Here is a 13,949-nt window from a genome sequence, read left to right as displayed (position 1 = left end):
AACACTTGTGTAGCCTACAGAGTAAATCATTCAGGTCTACTTCTGTACATAAAATATATTGAAATGTATATTGTGCTTTTGTCCCAACTTTTCAGTGTATGTTTGTATGGACACATGAAACATATAGTTTTTGTAAGGGGGCTGAATATACTGTTGTCACAGTGGGCCTCAGAGCACAGTAGTACACAGCAGAGTCAGACAGCTGCACCTTCTGGATTGTCAAGGGGACTGACTTTGCTGTGACATTCAGACGGGCATGAAATCTCTCCTTGAACTCAGTAGAGGTTTCCCCAGCTCCAAACGTATCCCTTCTCAGCATAAACATAGGGTTGCTATTTGTTTGTTGTTTGTACCAGAAGAGATATGGTGACAGATCAGTTGTATCAAATATACAAGCGAGTGTTGTTGGTTGTCCTTCTACGACCATTACATCTTCTGTTGGCTGTATTACATTCTCTTCTGCTCTGCACCCTGAAAAGAAAGATAAATATATCTTCACAACATATAATAATAATGTATATAAATAAAATGAACAAGTGCACAGAAAGAGACAGATGAACAGAGTGATGTTATACCAAAGCAGCATGCAGACAGAACATGCAGGATCAGCCAATTTCTCATGACTAGTCAGTCAGTTTGAAGTGGAAAAGGTAAGAAGCAGAACAATGCTGATCTATCTATCACAGAGCTTTGACACCCTCTGTCCTACTGTTGATGCTTCATATTGTTCTGTATTACATGCAGTAGTAGACCATGGGGAGGTGTCTGTCTGTATGGCATCCTCTGATTCAGGGGTGTGTGTGCTTTGTTAGGTTAACACCTTCAGGTGGACTTTTCTACTACACCACCAGACAGTGTGAATTGTGAGGAGTAACTACAAATAACAATATTTTTGCACTTCGTCATATTCCCAAGTGCTTTTCCAACCACTTAAAAAAATGATGGATTTGAAGAGAACTGATTGAAGAGTAAAGAACACATATTTCTCACAGTTCATTGAATATGAAGACAGAGAAACACTAGATCACCTGGTGATTGAACACAGCACATCATAATTCTCTGATCTCAACCTCTGCCATTATGTTATGAAATTGTGGTTTGATGTTCAAATTTGATCCCCGCTTCATCAAATAATTTTTGGTCTGCAGGTTTTAGAACAGCGTTTTTTTACACATTGTATCACTGGGTATATTCTCTGAGAGAACAGTAGTAGAGTGCTGTCTGCCAGGGTTAGACTTGTTATCACCAGTTCAGTTGATGTCTGAGACGTTGTGGATGTATATCTCTTATCAGAATTATGTTCACTACCACTTTCTGATCTGGCACCATTATACAGTAGAAACTGAAGATCCTGGTTATGGTAATGCCTGTACCATTAAAGGTCAATACATTTCCAGCCTATATCTTATGAGCAGCTCAGAGTCACAGGTTTTCCCTCTGTACCTATGACTTCATGCTTTACAGGACTAATGTGATCCCCAGCAATCTGTCCCGTAAAGAGAATATAGAAACTAAAACAATTGACAGGAATTTAAAAAAGTAATTAGCATCAACAATACAGGCTCACTTACAAAATGTTGTAAGGTTCACCTGTACAAAATGTAGAGAACATCCAGATCAAACCAAGTTACATCATTCATCTACTGTATGTTGGTCCACCTAGTTAACTGAAATATGTCTCCTGTCATCATATGTACAGTTTGAACAGGATCCTTTGTAGCTCTTCACTTTGACATAAAACCATTCAATGCTTTCTCTTAACGAAGTGCGGTGGTGGTGACGAAGGTTTGGTTTACTAAATCACTGTAAAGATAGAATCAATGATATTTCTATGAGAGAATGTTTAGAATGTTTAGTCATATACATGACTTTCATTTTATTTCCAAATATAAAATTTGGTCACTGGTATTATTTAATACAGTGAAAAGAGTGAACACAAGTATACTGTAGTTATGACAGAATGACTCCCCTGAATTTCCTTTCCTCTGCCTCAATTATATAACACCTCCCATTGACTTAAAAAAAACACAAAGTACTGTACACACCCAAGTGCAGACACAGTGTTTTTGTAAGGGGGCTGTATATCTTGTTGTCACAGTGGGCCTCAGAGCACAGTAGTACACAGCAGAGTCAGACAGCTGCACCCTCTGGATCGTCAAGGGGACTGATTTAGTGATGGAATTGAGATGGCATCACATCTCCCCTTGAATCTATCATCAATATCCCCTGGTCCAATGACATCCTTCCGCAAAACATATTCAGGGTAATCATTTGTGGATTGAATGTACCAGAAGAGAGATGGAGCTGATAAACTGGTGTTATATTCACAGTTGAGAGACACGTCTTCTCCTTCATAATCAGTCACTTCTCTCTTTGACTGAGTTACACCGTCTGCACCTCTGCACTCTGGAAACAAAGAAGAATAACTTTGTGAAAAATGTCAGGATTCCAGTAACATCAGGGTGTTGAGAAAAAGGTAATGTGAGCCATTTCCTACCAAAGACAAGTGCAGCAAGAACAACAGAGGTCCACAGCCAATGTCCCATACTTATCATAGGATACACAGAGCAAGACAAACTGATGTTACAATATAGAAACTGGTGTGCTCTCTTGAGTCCTGTCTTTGAAGCAGCACAGACCTAGACCATGTAGCACAGCACAGAGGGGATGTTCAAATAAACAAGGAATTTCAGAGTAGAAAGCAACATTTACTTGGTAATGTGGCCCCCTTTTGGTGTATGTTGGCTTTGCCATTACTCTGTACACAATACTGAGTAAACATTTCTCCTGAATTAATTTAGTTAGACTCTACCAGCTATATGCGTTCTAATCCATGAGATATTGTAATGAAATTTTAATGTCTCTTACATCTACAATTAGAGCTGAATTGGAAGAGATAGCTTTATTGGCATCAAAAATGACTTATTGCATAATCATCAACATCATCATCATTTTCATCCTCATTTTCATCCTCATCACTGTGATTATCATCATTTTCTACCACTAGTCATGGTGGTATCAGGGACGTAGTGAGAATGTTACTGTGTCATTTCAAAGTGGCGTTGTAGACCAGGGGTTCTTAAACCTTTTCAGCCTGGAACCCAAATTAGAATTCTGTGTTTTCCTGGGACCCAATGCAACTTTACGTAAATATCGGTACATTTCATTGCCCTTATGCCTAAAAAAATGCAATATAGACAAAAACAAATAACAATGTAATACCCATAAATATATTTTCATGTTTTAAAAATACTCTTACATACCTGTCTAGGTTGGAACTGTTGCTGTTAAAATACAATAAATAAATTCAATCTGAACTGGAATAAATGGATTGATCACATCACACAGATGTTTAACAACACATACACACAGGCTTTTTGATCGTGCAACCCTAAGTAACAGTATAGGTTAAACATTAGCAGGCCTTCTGTACATCTTACTGTATAAATTATTGTTGACAGAAAGTCTAGGTTGGAACTGTTGCTGTTAAAATACATACTTTTTATTCTGAACTGGAATAAACTGATTGATCACATCCCACAGATGTAGACCAGAAAACACACACATACACACAGTCCTAATGAGAGGTGTGTGGCTGGTTTAAGTTTTCAACAAGCATGTCTATTCTGGGCTCAGTTCTTGACGGTGCAACACTGATGTTATGCTCAGCATCGACACTGTTTCTGTACTTGAGAACCCTGACTTGCATAGGTATGTGCTGCCAAACTGGATCAGAACATCTACTGCTTTCTCAGTCAGGCAGGAGACCACTTCCTGCTGCAGATGAGCAACCCAGAACTGTGAGTGTTTGCCTCAAATAGCATCTTGCTTCAATCAGTTTATTCCAGTTTAGAATACAAATTATTACTTGTATTTTAACAGCAACAGTTCCAACCTAGACTTGTTTTCAACAATAATTTATACAGTAAAATGTACAGTAGGCCTGATAATTTTTCATCTTCATCTGTACTGTTCCTTAGGGTTGCACTGTCAGTAGCTAGTTAGCTTTCTTTGGCTAACGTTAGCTATTAGTTAAGTAACGTTACAAGGCCAGGGGATTGTTTGAAAGAGAAACTCACATCTACTACTATGAGAGATAGTACTCCCTTATTTCTGCTTATCATCACCTGTTATAAAATGACAACAACGCTTTGCTAGTTGACTTACTTTTCCACATTCGAAGCACTGTTTCCTGAAGCATTCTGCCCAGTTCTGAAAGAACTTCCTGGGTTTACTGTCGTGTTTTGCCTGGATGTTTGGTCAGGACGTGTCGTTTTATTAATTTGTTCATTTTGATAGACTCATTACTAAGCACTTCCCCACACAAAACACATTGTGGGCGCTCCTAGTTATTTCTCAAGGTTTGTATGAAAGTGACAAAAAGTCATCACTGTATTTGCGTTTCATGACATTTGAGCTCAGTCAGAACTTTTGGCTAGCATGAGTCCATTTCATGACAGCGTTGAGTGATGGCGAGTGGGAATAACAAGTCAGTGGCTTGAACGACAGTGCTGCAGTGTGTGGGTCGCGGAGTGATCTTCAAGAAAACTGCAGAAAAAAGATCTGTTAAACCGCGAAGCACACAGGCATCTCCCACTACCTCTCCTACTTGCACAGGCTCAGTGTTGCCAACTTAGCGACTTTGTCGCTATATTTAGCGAGTATTCAGACCACTCTAGCGAAACATTTTTAAAAAATCGACTAGCAACAAATCTAGCGACTTTTTCTGGTCTGATTGGTGATTTTTGGAGACTCTGACGTGAAAGCACGTATAGTTCTTACTCTTCTCAACGAGCAGCGGGTGCTGCCGTGGGCCTCACCCCCGTCCCAGATCACTCACAGACAGCCCAGTCCTCACGTAGCAGTCCCTCCCAGCTGCAGTCAGAGCAGGAGATGTTCACCCCTCCTCGTCCAGACTGCAAATGAATCACGCATGCGGGAAGCCTACCGCTGGCTGATCCCGCCCTGGCTTACATTCAGGGCGGGATGTAAATGTAAAATGTTCTTTGTCTAAAATAAATCACTGCACAAAAATAAATCACTGCATTTGACTCACACAGCCTCAGTCACTTACTCACATTGTCCACTGTGTGTGTGCCTCTCTGTGACATAAGCTAAACATCTAGCTGGCTAGCTCATCATGTCTCAGTCTAAACTGTACACTCAAAAATACAGAAAGGAGTGGGTATCAAACCCTGAATTCAAAGGCTGGTTGAAGCCGTTTATTGGAGATGATACACGGGCATACTGCCTGTATTTATTGTAAGTCTGATTTCTACGCCAAACTTAGTGATGTAAAAAAACACATGACAACTCAAAAACATACTCAAAAGGCAAAGCCTTATAACAGTTCCACCTCCTGGGGATAGGGACTGACAATGCCTCTGTTATGATGGGGATTAAAGATGGGGTCCATAAAGTGCTGAAGGAGGAGTATGGCCTCAAATATCTGGTTCTTATTCACTGTGTGCCACTCTCTGCAGCTTGCTGTAAGTCATGCTTCCAATGACACCATCCCCCGTAGTGTGGAGTACTTGGTTCAATAGACTTATAACTGGTTTTCAGTGTTTCCAAAGCGCAGGGAGGCCTACAAGGCCATATATGAGACCCTCACCTGTGGGGAGAAACCTTTACAGATAACCAAGGTGTGTGCCACATGTTGGCTCTCCATTAAACCCGTGGTTTCACGCATTTTGGACCAGTGGGAGGAGCTTAGGCTACATTTCGTATTCACCAAGTCTAGGGAACACTGCTACATGGCTGAGGTTTTATACTCCATGTACAGTGATCCTCAAAACATATTGTATCTGACTTTTTTGAAGTCAGTGCTGGGTGAGGTACATCAAGGCTTTGAGGGAGAGCAAGTAGATCCTCTTAAGCTACATGACAGCTTGTTTAGCCTGATCAAGTCTGTGAGCAGCAGGGTGCTGAATCCACTGGCAAATGTTGATGTACTCAAAGGGCCAACAGATGGATACATCAGTCCCAAACCGTACCTTGGTTATCTTTTTGAGTCAAAGGCAGCTGAGCTCCACCTTGCACCTGAGGATGAAAACAATGTCCGAAAGCAGTGTGTAGCCTTCACCATCTCCCTCACTAATGAGTTGAGGGTGAGACTGCCGGACAACATCGAAGCATTGCAGTACATGTCAGTTTTCAATGTGGAGGAAACTCTAAAGCATAATAAGAGCCCTGGAGAAATAGAAAAAATAGCCAAGCTCCTTGGCTACTCCCCTGCAGAGATAGACACGATTGTCCAGCAATGGCGTGTCATCCATCTTAGTAAATGGAATGAGACAAAAAACACACCGGGCTTCTGGAGTGAGATTTGGAAGTTCAGGGATGCAGCTGATATCAACCCGTTTCAAGAACTTGCCATGGCTGCTGTGTCTGTGTTGTCCTTGCCACATTCGAATGCTGAAGTCGAGAGAGTATTCAGCCAGATGAGTGTGGTAAAAAGCAAACTTAGAAATTGGATGTCCTTGCAGACCCTTAACTCCATCCTGTACATTCGATATGGACTGAAGCTGTCTGGTGAGGCTTGCTATGAGCACCAGCTGCCTGATAATGTTTTGCAGCTTTTTGGCACATCAGCAGCTTACTAATTTAAGTCAGCTCCCTCAGATTGTATACAAAAAAAATTATAATTAAAAAAAAAAAATGTTCATGTTTTACTTTGTAGGCTCCTAAGTGGACCATAAGGTTAAACACCAAACTAATTTAGAAAATTAAACTAAAAGAATATAATAAAAACCAAGTAACTCCGCCAGAGTGTCTCTTTTGGGTCACTTTTGCCGGTCCCAAGCCCGGATAAATGAGGAGGGTTGGAATTGTGACATTAAAAAAACAAGAATCGACAGAAGAAAGTTAATTTCTAGTTATATTTAGGGTGTTTTTCACTCACTTTTTGTCTCTCCCACGACTTTATTCCTCTCTCCTACAGCGTCCATCACAATTACATGCACATGGCCAATTATGCAAATTAGGTGATGACGTCATTTAGCAACTTCTAGCGACTTTTAGGACAGCCAATAGCTACTTTCCTCCTTACTGAGGAGTTGGCAACACTGTGCACAGCTGCCAAACAGAGCAGAGACCGCTGCTAAGCAGGGAGCACACTGAACCGAGAGCGCAGTTGCACTTGGCCAAATCAATTCCAGTAATTAATGAAATAATTATACATTTACGTTGCGACCCATACTTTAAGAAACGCTGTTTTAGACTGTCCAGACAGGTGTATTGCCATTGTGTAGCTCAGTATGTTTTGTAAGGGGGGTTGTATAGCCTGTTGTCACAGTGGTCCACCGAGCACAGTAGTACACAGCATATACTTGGAGTACTCGTTTGCTCCGTGTTTGTTCCACAACAGTTATGGATTTGTATCCGTAGTATCACATTGACAGTCCAGTGTGACCTGTCCTCCACAGTAGTGATCACATCTCCTGGTGACTTGACAGTCCAGTGTGACCTGTCCTCCACAGTAGTGATCACGTCTCCTGGTGACTTGACAGTCCAGTGTGACCTGTCCTCCACAGTAGTGATCACGTCTCCTGGTGACTTGACAGTCCAGTGTGACCTGTCCTCCACAGTAGTGATCACATCTCCTGGTGACTTGACAGTCCAGTGTGACCTGTCCTCCACAGTAGTGATCACGTCTCCTGGTGACTTGACAGTCCAGTGTGACCTGTCCTCCACAGTAGTGATCACGTCTCCTGGTGACTTGACAGTCCAGTGTGACCTGTCCTCCACAGTAGTGATCACATCTCCTGGTGACTTGACAGTCCAGTGTGACCTGTCCTCTACAGTAGTGATCACGTCTCCTGGTGACTGAGGGACTGAGTCCTCTCCTCTGCATTCTGGAAAGTAATGTAATACACATGTGTATTAGGGGAGAAACGAATGAAGCAACATGATTGAGGGAATTAAAACACATGCAATTAATACTTGTAGTGTTGAACTGAGAAATATGTTTGATAAAAGAAAGGATTGGGAGCAAAGACTAAACAAATAATGAAAATAACATTATAATAACTTGGGACTTTTTCTATCTGACATTTTTGTGTAACATTTGTTAGTCACATCACATCTAATTGATAGAATCCTAAAGTCCCATGGTTACAAAATGTCAGGGTTCCAGTAACATCAGAGTATTGAGAAAAATATCATAAGAGCCAGATCCTACCACAGATAAGTGCAGCAAGAACAACAGAGGTCCAAAGGCAATGTCCCATAATTATCATAGGATACAAAGAGCATGACAAACTGATGTTACAATATAGAAACTGGTGTGCTAGCTTGATTCCTGTTTTAGTGGCAGCACAGGCCTAGACCATGCAGCACAGCACAGAGGGGGATGTTCAAATAAACAAGTCATTTTTAGAGAAGAAAGCAACACTTACTTGGTAATGTGGCCTCCTTGTGGTTGATGCTGGATTTTCCATTATTCTGTACACAATACTGATTTTTGCTTTTTCGAAATGCTTCCAAGTAACACAACTAGGCCAATTCTAAAAATTAAACAATGGCCTATTTTCTAATCCATGAGATATTGTAATGGAATTTTAATGTTTCTTACTTCTACATTTTCACCTGAATTGGAAGAGAGCTTTATTGGCATGAAAAATTACTGAAAATAATCGAGTAATATGATTGAGGGAATACAAACATGACGTTAATTCTGATAATATTATACTGAGAAATATGTTTAACAAAATAAAGGATTGGGAGCAAAAGCAGTAAATGAATTAGGAAAATAATATTATCATACCATAACAAAATGCAGCAAGAATAAGTAAGTTCCTCAGCCAGGGTTCCATGCATTCTGAGAGATGGGTATAAGGAGAGAGAAAACTTGTCTCATAGGCTTGTGAAACCACTTCCTTAACTCTGCCTTTGGAAGCATTAAGGAAGAGCTTACACTAGGCTCTCTAAGAGTCTTATATAAGACTATCAAATAGTTTTTGTAAGGGGGCTGTATATCCTGTTGTCACAGTGGGCTTCAGAGCACAGTAGTACACAGCAGAGTCAGACAGCTGCAACCTCTGGATCGTCAAGGGGACAGAGCTAGATGTGAAATTCAGCCTGGAATCAAACCTCTTCTTGAACTCATCACTATTGCTCCCTTCTGAATAACGATCTCTTCTCAGGACATACTGAGTGTCCCTGGTTAACTGGATGTACCAGAAGAGATCAGGAGATGTACTACTGGTAGTGTAGTTACAGCTTAGTGTTACCAGTCCTCCTTCAAGGGCAGTAATATGTCCACTCTGCTGGTCAACAGCCTTTTCACCTCTGCAATCTGAAAAAGTAGTAATAATAGTTTTTTTAATAATCAATAATTGCATAATAAAAAATTAGCTAAGATTCAGATAAAGAGAATAGGAAGGAAAAACACTATACTGTACCAAAATAGCATGCACCCAGGATAAGTAAAGTATTCCTAAACCAATGTGCCATTATGATTCATGTATCGAGGAAGAATAGACTGTTATAGACTGTTATAGACATGTTCCATCCACTTTAGCTGAGAAGTCTCATAATTCTGGGGCTCTGTAGTAGGGGAGGAGCTAAATGTATATTCAATTGTTCAGTTGAATTGTTGGGGGAAATGATACCACACCGAAACCTGCAAAGTGTAATACCATGGATAATGAAGCTAGTTGATTTGGAATTATATGACCCCTTTAGGTGTATTTCTTTTTAAACAAAATGACTTGATAAAATTCGGCCTTTACTATCAAATCCTGTAGAAATGCATTGAATAACGGCAAAAAGAAAGCTCAGGAAATATATATATATTTATATATATATATATTATTTTAAACAAATATTTAAACCGTTAAATTCTCCATCGTGTTCGTCAGAATATACCCTTTCCACAGAGGGGTCACATTAGTTTGTAGCCCAAACGGTACGCTACAAGTTGGCACATCGACAGCGAGAGTCTTATCTTTCCATAGAGGGGTCATATACATTTTTTAAGCCAAACGCTATAGACGCTATAGACATATTAGTGAGAAGATCGATTCTCGGGATGTCTCATGGTCTGACAAACACCGCTGCAGCTCGGCCACCATCCACTGCAGATGCAGAAGACCACCATAGGCTGATGCGGTGGATTGAGACGCAGCCCATGAAAATACGGATATCTCTAGCTGAAAGGAATAGAAGCAAACTATGAGACTCCACTGACACCTATTGACTCTCACTAGTAACTTACCCTTGAAAATACTAGCAATGTCAAGGTTTCACCTTGTTGGGCAGAATTTTGAACACTAGATGGAACTATTGTATCATTATTATACATAGAAAAACCTTGTCACAACCTTGTCACAGGACTTCATAACTGTGGAGGACAATCTATAGGAGGAGGACAGACAAAGAAGATCTGTCATATAACTGATCAGGAGGCAGAGAGAACATCTCAGTGGTAGTGGCTGAAGAGTGAGAGTCAGTGGACGAGCCACCTGGCTAACTTGGGCCTAATCAACTCGTCCTTCAGGAGATGTAGTGGGCAGCACATGCAGGATAAGAAGGTACCTCACCTGAAGATCAGCCAGAAGCTGCAGAAAAGGCTATTTATGGATAAACATTTTTTTTAACTTGCTACTTACACTTGCTTACCATATTTAAATGTTGAGGAAGTTCTAAGAATGACAAGGTCAGTTATATTTTTATTGTCTATTTTAGCATAAATAACTAATTGTCAATTGTATTGTATGTTGTGCACATTTATTGGACACTAAATCATCACACGAGCAATTAAATATTAGGACATGACGATATGTGAAATTGAATTATTTTTTGTATCTCGTGACCCAGACCAAAACAGTGTAAGATCCTTAGATGTTTGTCTTGTCCATTACCAGTCAGTTGGCTTCAGGTATGCTCCTCTAATGAGAGCAGTAAATGGATTTACATCCAGAGGACCAAACCACAGAGTAGGTCCATGTTGAGAGCAATGATGTCATGTAAACCATGCATATTGTATTTATATCAGTGGAGGCTGCTGAGGGGAGGACGGCTCACAGTAATGGCTGGAATGGAGTCAATGGAAAGGTATTAACCACATGGAAACCACATCTGATACCTTTCTATTCACTCCATTCCAGCCATTATTATGAGCCGTCCTCCCCTCAGCAACCTCCACTGATGTATGATGTGGTTAAAAGGTCTGACTAGCAGAATAGGAATACACATCAAATTGACACAATCTGTAAATGCTCAATTCAATTTAAGGACAGGTGAAAGAGTTGAGTCATAAACTTTATTTACAGGAGACATTAACAGCATTTACTAGTGTTTTGATGGCTAAAAGTAAGGGTTAGACACCAGTTGGAAAAACTGGATACATCCCTGCTGATGTGGTCTCTGCTGAGGTTTTTGTACAGTGTGTGTAGGTTTCTTGTCACTTGGCTTCACAGAACATTAGTACAGAGCAGAATCTGTCACGACAGCAGAGATCTCCAGATCCAAATGTTTTTTCTCTTCATTCAGTTTTACAGATGTTAGAGTGTTCAGAGGATCTGCTTTCTTTATAAACTCTGAACCTGAGATGTAGAGGAAGAATTCTGGTCTTTGTGCTGAGTCTTGCTGATACCAATATAATTATTCTCCAGCAGTAGCTGTTCTGCAATAGTTGTAAGACAGCGTAACAGCATGAGGTCCTCACAACTGACACATGCATAGAGAATGGTTTTAATATAGATACATTCAATTGTTCATGAAAATGTATTTGAAATGGAATTGAATTCAAATGGCAATACGCATATATCCGTATTGTATTGTATTTTATTGTATTAACTAAATATGGTCAAAAATGAACAGAGAAAAACTGACAGAAAGATCTAAGCAGTCTCTGAAAGTTTCCTCCTGTTTTTATACTATACTGTTTCTATAGTGTTGTTCAGATCATCCTCTACCATAAGTTCCTCTCCTTAACATTCAGTAGGTATGTTATGTATGTCATACAGGATGTCTGTTTCTTCCCATGGTTCTTGACAGGTTTTTGTACAGTGTGTCAGAGTTTTCTGTCACTGTGGTTTTCATGGCACAGTAGTACAGAGAAGAGTCTGTCACTTCAGCAGAAGAGATCTTCAGATCCACACGTTTGTCCACTTTGTCAATGGAAACTGTCAGACGAGGAGGTGGGGGAGTAGCTTTAAATATAGACCCCTCTGGTGTGATGTACAAGAGGAATTCTGGTTTGGATCTGGGATATTGGCGGTACCACAGCAGATTGTAGACAGTGCCTTCATATTTGCAGAAGAGATGGACATTCCTTCCCTCCGGAACAAGTTCTTCTGTAGTCGCAGGGTTTATTGAATCCCCAAAACTGTTTCCTGCTAAAATATTTGGACAAATAACTTCTGTAACTGTACAACTGTGCAGTTGTAACTGATATTTACAAATTATTAAAGTGCAATTCAAATGTTTTTGTGCTGTTCATTCACTGTAAGATTAAATTAAAATATTTCAATCCATATAATTTCAATCCATTTAATCCATATAATCCATAACTCACCTAAAAAACCTGAAAAGAGAACAAATGAGAAGAAAAACATCTTGCTAGACCTTTGAGAAACCGACAGGCAGCACTGAGAGACCTGACTAACTAGCTACTTCCTGAACAAAACTACAGCCCCTCCTCTTGACACCAACATGAAATGTTTTATGTTATGGCTTTCTTTCTACAGTATACTGTATGTTGTCAGGTTTTTGTACAGTGTTTTTTGATTTCCTGTCACTATGGGCCTCAGAGCACAGTAGTACAGAGCAGAGTCAGTCACTTCAGTGGAGGAGATCTCCAGATCCACATGGATCTTATCTTCATTCAGTTTAACAGACAGTCGAGGATGGGTCAATTGATTATGTGTCTTTAACCCTCCTTCAGTGATGAGGAGCAGGAATTATGTTTCTGATCTGGGGTATTGTTGGTACCACAGTAAAGTATCAGTAGTGTAGGAGCCAGTGTAGTTGCAGGATAAAGTAACACCTTCACCCTCAAATACACACTCTTCAGTTCTGGCTGATATTATTTCCTCCTCATTACTGCAACCTGCATCGAACTGCCCCCGCGATATGCAACTTTTTAGGGAAGTTAGAAACCAATACACACAGGCAGTTAGAAACGCCAAGGCTAGCTTTTTCAAACAAAAATTTGCTTCGTGCAACTCCAACTCTAAAAAGTTCTGGGACATTGTAAAGTCCATGGAGAATAAGAACACCTCCTCCCAACTGCCCACTGCACTGAGGATAGGAAACTCTGTCACCACCGATAAGCCCACTATAATTGACAATTTCAATAAGCATTTTTCTACGGCTGGCCATGCTTTCCACCTAACTACCCCTACTGCATTCAACAGCACTGCACCCCCCACAGCTACTCGCCCAAACCTCCCCCATTTCTTCTTCTCCCAAATCCATTCAGCTGATGTTCTGAAAGAGCTGCAAAAGCTGGACCCCTACAAATCAGCTGGGCTTGACAATCTGGACCCTTTCTTTCTAAAATTATCTGCCGAAATTATTGCAACCCCTATTACTAGCCTGTTCAACCTCTCTTTCGTGTCGTCTGAGATTCCCATAGATTGGAAAGCAGCTGCTGTCATCCCCCTCTTCAAAGGAGGTGACACTCTTGACCCAAATTGCTACAGACCTATATCCATCCTACCCTGCCTTTCTAAGGTCTTCGAAAGCCAAGTCAACAAACAGATTACCGACTATTTCGAATCCCACCGCACCCTCTCCGCTATGCAATCTGGTTTCAGAGCTGGTCATGGGTGCACCTCAGCCACGCTCAAGGTCCTAAACGACATCGTAACCGCCATCGATAAGAAACAATACTGTGCTGCCGTATTCATTGACCTGGCCAAAGCTTTTGACTCTGTTAATCACCACATCCTCATCGGCAGACTTAGTAGCCTTGGTTTCTCAAACGATTGCGTCGCCTG

The 13,949-nt window shown here is 40.6% G+C and overlaps 1 gene segment (V, D, J or C); it reads right to left on the bottom strand.

Moving 5' to 3' along the window:
• Window positions 1-11,964: 11,964 nt before the first annotated feature.
• On the bottom strand, window positions 11,965-12,604 carry LOC115157739 (T cell receptor alpha variable 12-3-like). The segment is given in 2 exon segments: window positions 11,965-12,344; window positions 12,524-12,604. Coding segments are annotated over 2 exon segments (420 nt in total).
• Between the last annotated feature and the right edge of the window lie 1,345 nt (window positions 12,605-13,949).

Source organism: Salmo trutta, chromosome 21 (assembly GCF_901001165.1).
Source record: "Salmo trutta chromosome 21, fSalTru1.1, whole genome shotgun sequence".
Classification (NCBI taxonomy): Eukaryota; Metazoa; Chordata; class Actinopteri; order Salmoniformes; family Salmonidae; genus Salmo; species Salmo trutta.
This window is presented reverse-complemented; position numbering and strand designations above follow the sequence as displayed.